This window comes from Ixodes scapularis, unplaced genomic scaffold, assembly GCF_016920785.2.
Source record: "Ixodes scapularis isolate PalLabHiFi unplaced genomic scaffold, ASM1692078v2 PGA_scaffold3__209_contigs__length_174095766, whole genome shotgun sequence".
In the NCBI taxonomy this organism is placed as follows: domain Eukaryota; kingdom Metazoa; phylum Arthropoda; class Arachnida; order Ixodida; family Ixodidae; genus Ixodes; species Ixodes scapularis.
In genome coordinates this window covers 22,450,501-22,465,814 of record NW_024609868.1, presented here as the reverse complement: position 1 = coordinate 22,465,814, position 15,314 = coordinate 22,450,501, and the positions used below count along the sequence as shown (strand labels likewise).

The 15,314-nt window shown below is 46.1% G+C and overlaps 1 protein-coding gene across 3 annotated transcripts in view; it reads right to left on the bottom strand.

Moving 5' to 3' along the window:
* Positions 1 to 12,295: 12,295 nt before the first annotated feature.
* Positions 12,296 to 15,314, bottom strand: part of LOC115310104 (bromodomain-containing protein 3) — a 73,829-nt gene continuing 70,810 nt past the window's right edge. For all 3 annotated transcript variants that reach the window (XM_042292335.1, XM_042292337.1, XM_042292338.1), the window contains one exon: positions 12,296 to 14,463. In XM_042292335.1, coding sequence (XP_042148269.1) covers positions 14,398 to 14,463 — 66 coding nt within the window. In that variant the 3' untranslated portion in view covers positions 12,296 to 14,397. The remainder of the gene's footprint in view (positions 14,464 to 15,314) is intronic.

The following is a 15,314-nucleotide window of genomic DNA, read 5'->3' as shown; positions in this document are numbered from 1 at the left end:
CGCGCGACTCGAACAAAAAAGCACACTAGAAGCATATTAAAAGTAAGCTTCAAATGTTGAAAACATTTGTTTTATTCGAGTACAAAATTAGTATTGCGTCTTGTCAAGGATATCACATATAAATAAGTATGTGGACACACAATGACCAATACCGCGGCGATTTTTCTCGGAAGAAATTTCGCTTTCATTTTGTGCCAAACATAGCTGTTCGCATTTGACAGCAAAGATCAAGATCACGGTAAGGGAACACTGAACTTGATACTGGAAGCTTAGCTCGCCAGGATTTTCCGATCTCTCTTTCGTAACGTCAAGGAGAGGTCGTACAACAACGCTGAAAGCAAAAAGACATCTACAACTCCGCAATGTGTTGATACGGGGTGCGTTCGCATTAAAGCAGCACGGCCTATAATAGTGTGCTAACCGGTCTTACCTCGGAGTCGGTCAGGTTGACAATCGAGTTCGGATCGGGCGGGACCTTCGCCCGAAAAGCCGAACGCGCCGTTCGAAGGACATCGCCTCAATGCTGGTTTGGGGCCGAGATCGGCGCGATATATGCCGACGCGGTCCGATTAAGTCGCTCTTGCCGTCTGTTTTTATTAAGCTATAGCCTATAGCTTGATTCAAACAGACAGCGAAAGCGATAGTAACATATAGCCTATAAGTTACTGCAACTACGATGCCTGCAACATGTCTTCGACTGTCGTGTTTACCGCCCTATGGGCCATGCATCGAATGTGGTACCCAAGTGACAACAACACACGAAGCCGACGTGTCAAGGCCTGTAGAAGCAGGGCACTTCATAAATTGTGAGGCGTCAAGACTCCGTCAAAAAATCGTGTTAGTTGAAGCGTTCGGCAGTCCGATGTCTTTTTGAACACCACCAAGCAAACATCACGATTTTCATATCCTGCATGGACTGCGTTCCAAAATCTACTTGATCTTACTCCAGGGTAAGAGATTTGTACCTTTGGGTTTGAAAACCTACCCCCCCCCCCCCCCCCCCTGTGTTATCACGTGACAGTACGCGACGGAGTAGCTCGGATCTATTTGGTAAGATTTCGAACACCAGCCCTTCTCTTTCCCGTTTTCGGGACCTGAAGCGATTGACCGACAGTCAACAGAGCTTGTGAGTGAGTGGCTCTCCGGACTCACGTGATGTACTCAAGGTGCCCGCGGAGAACACGGCCGAAATTTGACAAAAAAACATCCCCCCGGCAAAAAAAGAAAAAAGGAAGGAAAGCAATAACAGACGGAAGCGGACCGTTGTAGGACTTACGTCGGAGTCAACTCGCCTCACGATTTCTGAAGTATCCTGTTTGGACAGGCCTTCATGCTGTCGGTTGGTCGTGCAAAACGTATACATATGTACCCCTAATAGGGTACAACCGTACAGCCTGGCTTAGGGGGTAACTTCGCTCCCTGAAGGAGGCAACTTTAAGCCCTTTTGGGGCTAAGAGAACATGCCTCGGGGCTACTTTTACCTCCTTCTGGGGGTAAAATTACACGTTTTACCTTGTTTGGAGGGTAACAGCAAATGAAAAATTGTGAATGCTGAAGTCGCTGTGGTGAACGGTGAAGTCGCTGTGGTCGGGGCATCCCATCTCGTGTCTGATTTGGTTCCCATCGACTGTCTGGCTTCAGAGTGGCCCGCAGCAGAACAGGAGTCTGCTGCATTCGCCTCTGCTGCTGTGCCACCACCAGGATTGCGGCCGGCCACAACATGACATTTTTATGACGTCATCAGGCGGAAATCAAGGGACACTTTTGAAAAAGAGGTGAACACTCCAATCGGAGGCGCGCTCTATGATGCTATGGCCTATGGCAAAGCCGTTTACACTGAGAGAGTTTGGCCTTCTTAAGGAGATTTTGACAGCCTGGCCACCAGAGCAGCGTTGTCTGACAACCGGGCGATGACCACTTCCGTCCGTCATTTTGTGCCTCTGGCTCATCGGAACTCTATGCGATTTCTCAGGAATAAACACGACAAAAAAGTAACGCCATTTTGTGTAATCGCGAAATTCGCTGGTTCTAGCAAGCAAAAAGCTCCGCCCATTGGCCAAACTCTTTCAGTATAAACGGCTCTGGCCTATGACTATAGTGCCTGGAACGCGTCTCCGACTGGCGTGGTTACCGCGTCCAGAAAGGGGTTCTCTCGATTTCTGCCTGATGACGTCATAGAAGTGTCATGTTGTCGTCGGTCGCGATCCTGGCGGCGTCCCAACCGCTGCGGTCTATGTGGCAGACGCCTGTTCTGCTCCAGCGTCTCTAGGTCGCTCTACAGCTTGACAGTTCACGGAATCTTCGGCAGCCAGGATTTGGGACGCCGCAACGACATGCGGCACTGGCGTTCGCTCGTACTTTTTGCCTGTACTTCTGCGTTCAACTACCAGGATTGCAACCTCCGGCAGCATGGCAGGCGGGTGCCTGTGACGTCATTTCTTACTACGCCGGGACCACTTTTAATGCGTGTGAGGGAAATACACCAGTCGGAGACGCATGTTTGAAGCACCGTATACTGTGACTGCTAAATCGGCAAGCGAAATTCTTAGCCAGAAAGGGCGCTCGTGATTGGCTGGTGCCGCGCTTGACCTTGGCGACGGCCAATCACGGCGGTCCAATTCCTCGCCAACGTTTTCGCCAAGTGTCCAGATTAGAGCCCCTCCGCTGCATCATGGGATGCAGCGCAGCACTGGCTTTTAGTGCACGCACACTTGTACGGTACTCAAATACTCTACTCAAATTACTCTGTCCTAAATAGTTTTGGGATAACTTTGTATCTTACAAATACTTTCAGAAGTCAGTATTTAGTAGTCAAAACTATAAATACCCAGTGGCTTCACAAGGGTGGGGGGGGGGGGGGGGGGGGGACCGCCCCGGGTGCAGCGCTCAGGGGCGTGTCGCGGCGGGCTACCGCCCCGGGTGCCGCTGACCCTCGTGACGCCACTGTAAATACCTTCTGAGAACAACTAGTACTCACATCACAAGTTTCTAGTGCAAGTTAAGGCACGTTCGCAAAATGGTCTTGGCGTCTCGACATCAACACAGAAGCAAGAGGACATATCTTGAAGCCAATGTGGGAGGACATTATCATTGCGATTTGCGAGGAGAAAACTGCCACAGAACACTGACAAAACTCGACAGTACAGATATTTAGCAGAACATTCCGATGACATCAATAACCACTCCACCCGGATGAAGATATGATACTTGCGCAGCGCGCCGGCGCAGTATCGTTATCGGAAAGATCTTCCAAAACTCCCTAGTGATATGGAGTTTCTTTTCCCGTGTAGGGACCTGGGAGGAGAGGGGAAGGCGGGAAGGCACTTCTTCTCCCTCACCAATGCGGAAGGGTCTGTCTAAGCCTTTTTTTTTTTTTTATGATTATGTGACTTTCGAATTACGGAAAAAATTTTAACTTCACAGTAGCTTGAAAGTGACGAGTTACTATTTTGAGTAGTTGCTACTCTACTCACGTACTTTTCACAGTTCAGTATTGAGTGCTATACTCAGTTACTGTTTGCCTGGTGCTCGGGAACTTGACTTGAATACTTTTTTCTATAGTCTCCTGTACAAGTCTGCTCCCACGATAAGTTAGCACCGAGCTGCAAAACACCGCCGATGTTGTCGCTCTTGCACGGATTGGCATACACTAATATCTCAGCCCGCTCAAGCTCAGGAGTCATACGAGTGCTTTATGGTGTATTCACACGACGGAGATTTCTTCCACGGGGAGGAGCAAACGTCATCGCGCTTCGAGGTCAGATGCGCCACATCATGGATGCTTGCCATACTCCATTCAAGGGACACTGACAGATAATTTATGCTCGCCAAGTTTGTATCTTTATTATTTTTTTTATTTTTTTTACTTGACATATAAGAGCCCAGCTACTCAGAACACCATTTGCGGCTAGAAATTCGGTTTCTTTCCGCCCGACGACCATCGATCAAGAACTGGCCAGTTCCAGTCGCGCTCAGTTTCTTCTCCATGGTCACGTGCAGTTCTCTGTGGTTTAGACACGGGTCGCGAGAACATATCCATTCAACGAGGCCGCTGGTCGTAGGCAGCGAGCGACGGGCACCTTGCTATAGGCCTTCCGACCCACCGACCCACCTTTGCTGGGCCTTCCCACCAAGTTTAGCTGCCGCTAATGTCGTTAGGATTGTTGTCGTTGTTTCCAGAGCTCGTGTATATAAAGGCCTTCACCGAGAATTATAGTTTCGAGTACGCATTTCCTTTGGTTTGCTGTTTGAAGTCGGAAAGGGCCCGAAGAGCACGTAGAAGTATGCTCGTGAGTCGCTTGTCTGTGCGGCGAAGTATCCGAGTGGTTTTGGCGGTCATGAAGCTATCGTAGGATTCCATCGTAACACACAACTTTTAATCGTTTTGCTTGACGTATTCGGATTTATTTTTAGGTTTCAAACTACGCACGATTTGCATGATAGCAAAAACAAAATACAATGAGCGAACATCTTCTGCTGCTACGCGCTAAAGCACAGAACCAAAGCAAAGCGGAGAAAATACCTGGGATCATCACGTGATACTTGTCACACGAAGCGTGATGGCGTTTGTTCCTCTCTGTGGAAGAAATCTCCATCGTGTCATTGCACCGTTAATGTAATATTTTTCTCCGTTGATTTTTTTTTTCTTTTTACTTCATCGAATGGCATCCGCGGTCCCATACGGTGACACTGCCGGTCCTAGAGCACGTCAGCCGAATGCAGCTTACGGATTGAACATGAGCACTGCATCATCGCCCGACTCGGCACTTGGAATGGATACCCTGACTAAGAATATTTCGGCTCGTGCAACAAGGTATGAAGTTATATTACTTAGACCATTGACTACACCCAGTAGCGGATTCAGAGCAGAAAATAATTAAGCGGGAAATAAACAGATCCAGGATCGCCCAGCGAGCCGTTTGGGTAGAGCAGTATATTTCAAAACGTATCCGAAAATCGCGCGCCCGCTTGGCGGCTTGGCTTGGCTCCACACGTCTCTTGTTCACTCAAGCAAAGCTACTGTAACCGAAACAAAAATCTAGTCTTAGTCTAAGCTTTGCCGAAGCCAGTTAGATTGTTCACCTTTCGATTCTGGTGGTTCCCGCTTGTTCTCATCCCTATGCTCTATACAGCGATGAACTATACCAGACGTCTGCGAAAAAAATCGAACCCTGTTTTATCGCCGCAAAAATAAACTAGACATCGGAGAGAGCTGAAACTCCGTCAGAACGTAGCCCCAGCCGTTTGAGCAAAATGCGTAAGTTTCAGCACCAACCGTTCTCTTGTTTAAAATTTATAGGCAATTTTCTGAAAATATCAATGGAAAAATGGCGGCCGACAGAGCTTTTGAATACATTAAGCTCTATGGCGCCAGAAACCGCAGAAACGGGCGGAAATGGGCCCCATTTTCCGAATGAAAATTTCAGAAAATCACTTATAAATTTCGATTAAGATAACGGTTGGTGCTGAAGCTTTGGCACCGTGCTGGAACGATTGGGGCTACGTTCTGATGGAGTTTGAGCTCTCCGCGATGTCTAGTTTATTTTTGCGGTGCGGTGCGAAAAAACAGCAGGAAACACGGGCATAGAGTTTTGTATGCGAGCGAGGCCGAAGCTACAAACCCGGGTATGTTACCCTGTACACTGTACCTGTACGATGCTTGCGCTGCACGAGTTTGGAAGGGACGCTGAAAACCAGGAATTCGCTCTTGTAGCTTCGGCTGTACTACTACTCTCGTTTACCATACTTGCATGCTACAACTTGGTTTAGATGTTCACTCATAATATACAAGAATCTCAACCTGGCATGTTAACTCAAATATTAGTGTTTTACATTTTTTTTTTTAATTTAGAAAGTAGTTTGCTGTATGAAAGTTAAGTCTGCCCCGTCTTTGCCATACCAGAAATTAAGCCAGTACATTTCGATCGCAGACGACACTACGAGGTAATGGGACCAATGAAGCAGCGTCGAAATCACAAGTCACTAAGCCTTGTCGGTTTACGATTGGTTCACCCATGATAAACACGTACAGAGACATGACGAGCACAGTGATGCGACTGACCCAAGTCATTTCGTAGCACCTTTTGGAACAGCCAGAAGTCAATTATGGAGCAGCAAAAAGTACTTTTAGAGCACAAGCATACACTTCATTTTTATTCATGCCACTGTGAACAGTGGCGGATGCAGGTATTTTCAGGGAAGGGTCAAGTGTCGGTCAGCGTAGCATATGTTTGACCCCCCTCCCCCCCCCCCTTCCCCCTTTCCATGCCCTAAATTTTTGCACATGCAAGATACAAGAGGGGGGTCAGGACATCCGGACCCACCCTCCGAATCCGCTACCGACAGTGAATAATTTTTGTGCTGGCCCATCCAACTAAAAAAGCGTGTATGCCTTGCCTTTCACAGTATGCACTGCTGTCAATGGTCGTTCTATGTACAAAATAAAATGTAAAGCAAATAGTATATACCACTAAAATAATGCTAGAATAATCTTGAGCAGACAAATTGATGTTTCGTTTAAATTCTAAAGGATGTAAAAAAATCTTAATTTAGATTTTAAAACTTCGTCATTAAATTATGAAAATTAATATTATGTATGTAGAACCTAAGAATACGAGATCGCCATGTAAACAATAAGTATATGCCTTTCAAAAAAAAAAAAATCCAGCTAAAGTTGTTCAGGTTATTTCCACGCTTCCTTCTACTGCTCCACCTAATTTATACTGCGTTTCAGCTTAAAACTTCCAGACGCAGCCGATGCTGCAAGCGCGAACATGCGTCCATGAACAGTGCCATAGCCTCCTCTATACTGACCAAGCCTGGCAGATCGCCACGAGAAGTGGCCGCCGAAATTGAAAAGGTAGAGCGGCAGACAATGGGTGTGAAGAGAGCCACGTGATGGGCGCCCCGCTGCGGCAAGACGCCGAAACACTAGTCGACACAAATTATTTCCGCTTAAACGAAGAAGCTAGGTAGCTATGCGCGTAGGTCCCATCTTTACTCTAAAAAAAAAAAAAAAAAAAAAAAAAGGGAGGCACGTTTTAAATTAGGAACGAAACCGAAACTAACTTCGATTTTGGATTTAATTTCTCTGATATAGAAAGATGTTCATTTCGGTATTTTTTTTTTTTCTTTCCTACCTCAAGATCTGCCTCACAGCGTAATTATTATACTAAAAATATAGTTCGCGGAAACTTTATTTGGCGACATGCATGTCCGATCCAGGAACGAAAATATTTTGGAGAGTTCAGCGTCCCTTTAAAGGGACAATGAAGACGATTTTATTTAATTTTTTTAAATGGTGTTTCTATGCTTCTTGGGAACATAGCATGCTGCCCAATTTTTTGTAGCCATTTGTGACGCGTATTTCTGTGCCTACGAGAGAAGTAAAGAAACCGAAACTGAACAATCTCCATTCTCGTTTCTGGGCCCCCAAAAACGGAGGTGACGTCAAGTGTGAATAGTCGGTATCGGTAGTATTTAGGAGATCGAGATTCTGGTTACCGCGGTGGGTTATAGCAGCGCGTGGTGCGGTGGCGCGGTCGTTTCGTCGAATCTGTCAACATGGACGGCAATGCCGCTCTCGCGAGCGAGTTTGAGCTTCCGTTCAGTGACCCAACACAAACGGAACGGGAGTACGTGTGTGGCGGCCTCCGCCGTCACCCGAGGGAGACCGCCCAGCCGGTCACGAGCGGCCCGCATGCCGAAGTGCCCATAGTTGCTCGTTGGCCGTTTCGCGTCCAGCGTAGCAAAGAAAAAAACATTTATGCTGCTTTATTTACGGTTTAGTAATCCTTTCCGGTCCGATTTATGCTTTTCATGGTTACTCAAGCGGAAATTAGAACAGTATTCCTAAAAACCGAGAACCAAAACGTGACCGAGAATGCGTTTCTCGGTTCGACCAATCACTCACGCGTCTCTTGTGACGTCGCGCTTCTTGGCCGCGCATCGGTCACGTGAGCTCCGCTTCTCCTGGCTTCTCCCACGACTCTCGGGGCGTCGCTCCAGTCGATTCCGGTACGATTATTACCGCGACTGCTTATTTGATTTACGCGGCACACAAGCGCCGGTTTCGGCTGAAATTTGGGCAACGTGGCCTGAGACGTGCTTGGAACCCAGTTCAATCGCCAAAAAGATGTCCGAAATTGCCTTCATTGTCCCTTTAAAAACATGGTCTTCTTTACACCTTTATGGCAACATAATATTGGATTTGTTGCAAAAATTGGCGTTGGTATTTGTGTGTTCTTGCGTTCTTGGAGCCTTCTTTTTTTACACAAATAAGTGTCACGTGAAATAATTACCTGCAGCCCTTTTAATGGGTTTTTGTACATTTCGATGATTAATTCCTCTAAAATTATTCCCAGCACAAGAATAAAATCAATCCAAATTTTACAAAATATCGCTACGGGTGATTAGTTTAGAATATCTTCCCAAAATGTATAAATTAAGAAACGCTCTTTTCACTGAAAAAACCCGAAAACAAAATCCAAATCAGACAACAAAAATGCAGTTTTTTTTTTTTTTTAAGAAAAGCGTGACGCGTAGGACTTTATATTACATCAGGTATGTGTCTATCTCGACGACGATGTCAGAGTTTTTCATGTGCTAAGAGAAATCAAAATAAGACATTTCTGTAAAGACTATTACGCTTCAATGGCGTGCTTTTGCGATTGGGGCGTTTTCCGCAGCCTACATTACGGCACTTTTGTATTAATAATATTGCAATTAAGATACTTTAATACATAGTTTTTAAAACTCTACTATAATTTGTTGCTTATGATCCAATTTCAAACGCGCGAGCTACTATGGCAGTGCAAAGTTGGCAAATCATCATCACTGGTGTCAATTGCAGCATTCCTAATTACCGAGTTATAAAATAAAAATAGTCTAAATATTCAAGTTTGTCTGAGAAAGTCCCGTAAAACGACATTAATCGTGGGTAAAGCATATGGTAATGTCAAAGTCGCGACTTTTGGCAATCAGAAAAACTTCCAAGCTCGCCGCCAATCCTTCCGGAACAAATTCTCCGAAATACGAAAAAAAAACGGATTCCGTTGTTGTTGTTTTAATTACAAGGCTACCCAGAACCTTTCTTTAATTTTTACGCGTCGCCGTTTTGCCAATCTCAGCCTTCCCCGCTCGAAGGAACCAGCGTGCACGTCTGCTCACTGCAGTACCTTTCGTTGGCGCGCTGGGAAACCGGTGAAACAGTAGCATGTTTCAGTATTGCGTATACAAACAAACGCAAGCACCGTGTGTTTGCGTTAGCATTGGGTGCTCCACATTGCGCGTTCGCGGAGCCCGAAATTGCGGTCTTGGATTGGCGCATGGCAACGACGCGCAAACGCTCAGCACTTGCGTTTGCTTCCATACGCAATATTAAAACTCTCAAGTAAGGTAGAGTCACATGCCGGCTACAACACTCTATCGGGTCAGTGAAGAGTGTTGTTTGCATTCAGAAATGACTGTTCGCGAGCCATTATTGCGACCAGTTCCGCCGTGCCCGCTGTTCAGGAGAACCCGGGGGACCCTCACTAGAGCGCTTCCCTTTTCCACCGAGGGAGGGCGAGCAACGAGCTGGCTTGTACTGCACGAGAGCTCGCGTGCTTGGCAGGGACGCTGAAAGCCCGGAGCTCGCGCTTGTAGCATAGGCTGCGTCTGGACTTAAGCTGAAACAAAGTATAGTTTTTATTTATTTAATATGCCCGACGCTTGCTTGTTTAACGTCCCGCTGTGGGGAATGCTTTTTCTTTAGCACTCTGATGCATTGCGGCGAAGCAAGATAAGCCAAATTACGATGCTTATTTCGCGCCCTTAGCGCTCCCCTGCAGTACACAAGAGAGCGGTGAGAAGCGCACTCAACAGAACTAGCTTACACGCCAGAGCAGATTAGGAACATAATAAATTACGAAAATTCCGAGTACTGCCAGTGCGCGACACTTATAAAGAAATGAAATAGGATAGTACGGTATTTGCGGCTAAAATCGAAAGTTCTGAAGATTCGCACAAGCCTACCATAACGATCCGGTTGTGTAGCGGGGCCTCAGCCATTATATTTTCAGCGTTTAATAAAGTGAAATAAAGTTTTAGAGCAACGCTGGTGCAAGTTCCTCACATTTGGACCAAATGTAGCAGGGTAAGCCCTTTGGCGCGGTTTGGCGCAGCAATCACATCACTGCGAACACCGCGATGGTGCTATTTTGACGGTCAAATTGGTTCAGCGGCAGAGGCCATTTTAAAGGGATGCTAAACCGAAATCTGGATTCCCCCAAACACGCGGCAAAAGCGTGCAACGGGATGCTACAAACATCGAAACATCACTGTTACAGCAATATTTCAAACAAATTACGGGTTTTTTTTTTTTTTTTTTTTTTTTTTTTTTTTTTTTTTAAAGAAGCGGCATTTGGTAGGAATATCGACGGCATGTTTTTCCGAGAAGGAGAGGGAACGGACTCGCGTCTTCTCCGCCTCGCGGCCTTGAGGGAGCGAAGTGAAGAGAGGAGGAAACTAGGTATCTTGACGTCACGCGCCTCGTCGGCCTGGTTCAACCTTGACTTCTTTTTCCAAAAATACGGCCGTCCGTTTCAGATATCGACTTACTAGTAGTGTTGTAGGGATTGTAGCGTCCCACCTACATCTCCAGCATTGTTTTTTTTATTTATTTATTTATTTTTTTTATTTCAGATTACGGTTCACCATCCCTTTAACGGGGCCCTGCAGTCATATTTAATCGTCTACCTTTTTTTGCGGTTTCCACATCTCTTGGGGTTAGGGGGCGACCCGCGGTGCCGAAAGCGCGCACGCGTCTTTGGTCCCGGGCTCACTACTGGGTTCAGATAGGTCAGAGCAATCGGAGCCGCTAAAGCTTCTTTTTAGTCGAAATACAAAATATAAGTGGAGCGAACCGTTTCAATTATTTATAAAAGTAGTTTTTGGTCAGTACATTAGATCAGAAAAGAAACAAAGGCAATTTATAAAATACAAAAAAAAAAAAAAAAAAAAGATTTGTCGACCGACGAGCGTAGAAAGGTCCCGGATGTACGCGGCGGCGCTGCGGTCGTAAACGGACTCGAGGATCCGACCGGTTCCGAAGGCCTTCGGCGAGAAGGTTTGGCTTGCGGTTTGGCGGTATGGCAGTGGCTCCCGTTCCAACTGATCTTTACCCCGTGTTTGCTGTCGTTTGTGGCCAATGAAGTGCCATGCCGAATTAGTCGTTAATCACGCAGCAAAAGCAATGCGAGCCGCCCTGGCTGCCCGCTTCTACAGCCTATCCAGAGCATGCGCTGGTGGCGCCCTCTCGAGCCGTTGACACCGACTGCGGCAGCCGTGAGCGCTGTCAAGAAGGTAGGAGCAAAATACAGGCGGCTTTGGTAGGAGAAGCTCCTCTCACAAGCGTGATGCGCCCGTTTCAAAACCATCCGTAGTCGAAATATTGCACTGGAAACGCCCCTTGTTCCGTTTCGATGGATGGATATTGGCTAGAGAGTGATGCCAACTTTTCTCCGACTCCCACTTTTTAAGAAAGCGACCTTTGTATTCATTGGAGAGGGGACCGAGCCCCTGAAAGCAGCCTTTGTATCCATCGAAGGGGGAACCTAACCCCCGAAAGTCGTATTTGTTCCCATTGGAGGCGGAGAACCCCTATCTCCCTCTCGTGGCTTTCAAAACGTGTCAAAGTAGAAAGATAAAGCAAATATTTACAGGAAGGCAAGACCCTCCTTCCGCGTTGGCCGCGACGTCACGGAAACGGTGGGAAGCTATTGGATGCGGAGGGATAATGAATCCCTTCGAGGGGCATTTGCCGCTACCTTCTCGACCTGTAAAGACGTTATGGAGGAGGTTATTTTTTGCTTGTTTTTGTAATTTTAATTTGCCTATAACGTTTAAAATAAAGCGAAATTCGAGAAGTTTTATTAAGTTACTACGTTCAGTGCACTCAGGTTCGGTGCAAATTAAATACCAGTAAACAAAAGGCCTTGCAGGGCCTCTTTAACGTGCATCGCGCAGTACATAACCGCACGCTCGCACGATGTTCATCCAAATCGTAACAGGCAACTTTTTTTTTTTTTTCAGTGTCACAGTATCAAACACTGCACAACGCCTGTTCAACTTCCGAGCTTGCCCTTTATTTCCAGATGCCTCCACGGCACTTCACCAGGTTTTGCGTAACCCACTAGTTTGCCAGAGCTCTCTCAAATGGAAGGCTCTTGACCCTTATGGTGAACGGTACCACCCAAAAGTGCAACGAAAACTCGCCACATTTTTTTTCCATTTGAGCCAAAGACAGGACACGACACAAGGTTGCTGTTGTGTATTTTAAAAACTTTCCACAATCTGCCAGCATGATACATCAAGGTGAAAAAAAAAAAAGTTGGGGGATGTCCCGGAAACAATTACCTCAACATTTTGCACCTCATCATTGATTACAATGTTGAATGGACCGCTTCAAGTCACCTTCGGTACTGTCTCCTTATATTTACAATGAATAAAAAAAAGCAGAGGTACAAACATATATCATCTAAGTTGTTACAACCACGGCAAAATAAATAGGGGCAAAGAAAAATACACAATACACACACACATTAATATATACATACTGTAGGACATGTATATGCATTGTGTATTTATAATATTATGTAGTATTGGAAACGCAGCTATGTATAAAGCCCCATGTCACTGAAGCTAGGTGTATGTGAAGATCAGGGAGGAAGCAAGCCCACCAAACACACACACACACATATACACACACTCACACATACACCCAGGCCTGGGTTGTGGAGATCCCACATTTTTGCTAACACACACGCACACACATCCACGCACCCACACAAACACACGCTGCTCTGGATACCAGCTCCAAGTGCAGTAAACTGCGCCGACAGCAGATCCCCGCCAAAGTTTAAAAATGCGTAACCTGCTGCACAAAAAGCATGAGGGAAGAGAGAAAAAAAAACGGGAAGAAAAAATATCCTCCTTGGCTGATGATGTCCACCGTTGTTGCTGTTGTTGTCATTGAGTGATGATTCTACCGTAACAACTGTTAAAAAAATCAACTCTCTTTACTGCCTGAGAAAGTTCCTACTCAATATGAAACATGCACACATACCAACATCCTTCAGACGTGCAGGCTCACAAACAAAAAGAAAATGAGACGCTATGTATAAGTTCCAGAAAAAGGCTATCCACGTTGGCCAACAATGTGGCACACCTTGTTGCCTCGAAGAAAATCCTACATCAGTCCGCTTATCTTTTTTTTTTTTCCTTCTCTTTTTTGATGGCTACTATCCACAACACACCTTGCATACACAGAAACTTTGAAGTATCACTCCGATACAGTGTTTGACTTGTCCTAGAAACACGGAGGAGGAAAAAAAGAAAAAGTGTTTGACAGCAGCTGCGTGCTTCACGAAGCTGCTTCTTTTTAAAACTCACATTTTTCTATGACTGCACCGCATCTTACACTACGAAAGAGAGTTTCCAGCTTGAAAAAGAAAAAAAACAACTAAGAAACCCCCGAGATCGCTGGCATCCCCATCCGAAAGAAAAGGAAAACAAAGCATAAAAAGAAAAAAGAAAGAAGACGCCATAAAGCAAGCTTGCTGCAAATCAACAGAAATCTGCACCGATCCAGGAAATCACATAAACAAGAAACAGCATGAGTTTCCTTTCTGTTGCTGCACCTCCAAGCTGAGGAACAAGGCCTTTCTTCTCTTTTTCTTCTTCTCAAGTATTCTACTCTGTTCCTCCCATCCAAATGTACAAGGGGCACAAAAGAGAGCCCACGAGCTTGGCTCTTTTTATCTGCCAAGAAAAACACGTACTAAAAAAAAAAAAAGAAACACACAATGGAGTAACCTTATGTACAAGAAGTAGGGGGAAAAAAAAGGGGGGATGGCATCGGTACGAAACGGATCGGGTCCATCACAAATGTTCCCGCCAGGATGAGCGGGGGCGAAGAGTCTACCCTCCCCCGCCTGTCGCCTGGCCTCCAAGGATTGAGCTCAAGTAGTGGTGGGTCCAAGGTTCGGGAAAGGCAGACGGAAGACCGCGCGGCTCGAGGGGGTGTTAAAAGACGGGGGAAACTGCGAAGACGGCAACTAGGGGAGAGAATGGGAGTGCCTACGAGAGCACAATATCACAAATCACCAGCCAACAAAAGAAAAAAACAAAAAACAACAAAGACCCAGGAAAAACAAAGTATGGTCACCCACCGACGCGCACTCGCACAAAGAGCGGGAGACACGTGACGGCGACGCAAACCACCGCAGAGTGTCGTCCTTTTGCGTCTGTTCCGCAAACCGCCGCTCGCCATGTGGCGCCGAGAGGAGCAGCCCCGAGCAGCCCAGATGGGAAGAGTTGCATGTGTGTGAGAGCACTTGTAGAAAAACAAACGGAAAATCACAGCATTTCTTCGAAAGTTGCCATAATGTCACTTTGCCGGTTCATGTCTATCTGTACCGCCATCTGAAAAGAGGAAGAAAAAGGGGCGGCGTAATTAATGTGAGCGCACGGGGGTACGAGCAAGCCCGGAGATCCGTGTCACCGAGAAGAGTTCATCGACCGATCTGATTTTGCATCGGAACGAGAGTCAATCCGTTAATAAAACAAGCAAGCACTGGCCGTACATGGCGGCACCGACAAAGATGGCCAACCCTATCTTCTCACAGTGTCAAGAAGGTGCGCAAAAAACACCAAACGAAACATTAAATAAATTCGAAGTACTTAGGAAAGAGGCAGACATAAGCCGTAGAATATGAACAGTTCCTTTTCAAGCACTAACATTGTGATTTAAAGTAAAACAAAGGCCAACAGATTCAATACTCTCCAAGCATGGTTCATGTATATATACACCGTAGCGCTCAATCAACGCTCGAAACAGCACTGACTTGAACGTAACTTGGCACTGATACAGCGCTGTATTGGTGCTGTGTCACTAATACATTGCAAAGTCTGAGCTGCATCGGCAAGGTCAGCACTATTTCTAGCACCGACCGACAAGGTGTCTCTTCCAGATCCCCGACTTTCAGCATGCGCTCGTTGCCTTCTGTCATGTATTCGCTACACGTGCATGCTTGATGCAAGGACATCCCTCCCATTCTCCTCCTCACAGTGACTACAGTCAAACGCCCCTATAACGGGAGCCTCTACTACGAAGTTAAATGAAGCAAAAATTAAGTCCCGGCCAGTCTCCTATGTGTTCAATGTGTTTCTCAGACTACTACAATGAATTCCTGTTTAACGAAGCAATTGTGCGGACCCCCTAGAGCAAATATAACCGGTATTACAAATTTTCTGTCAATAGCTATAGAATTGTA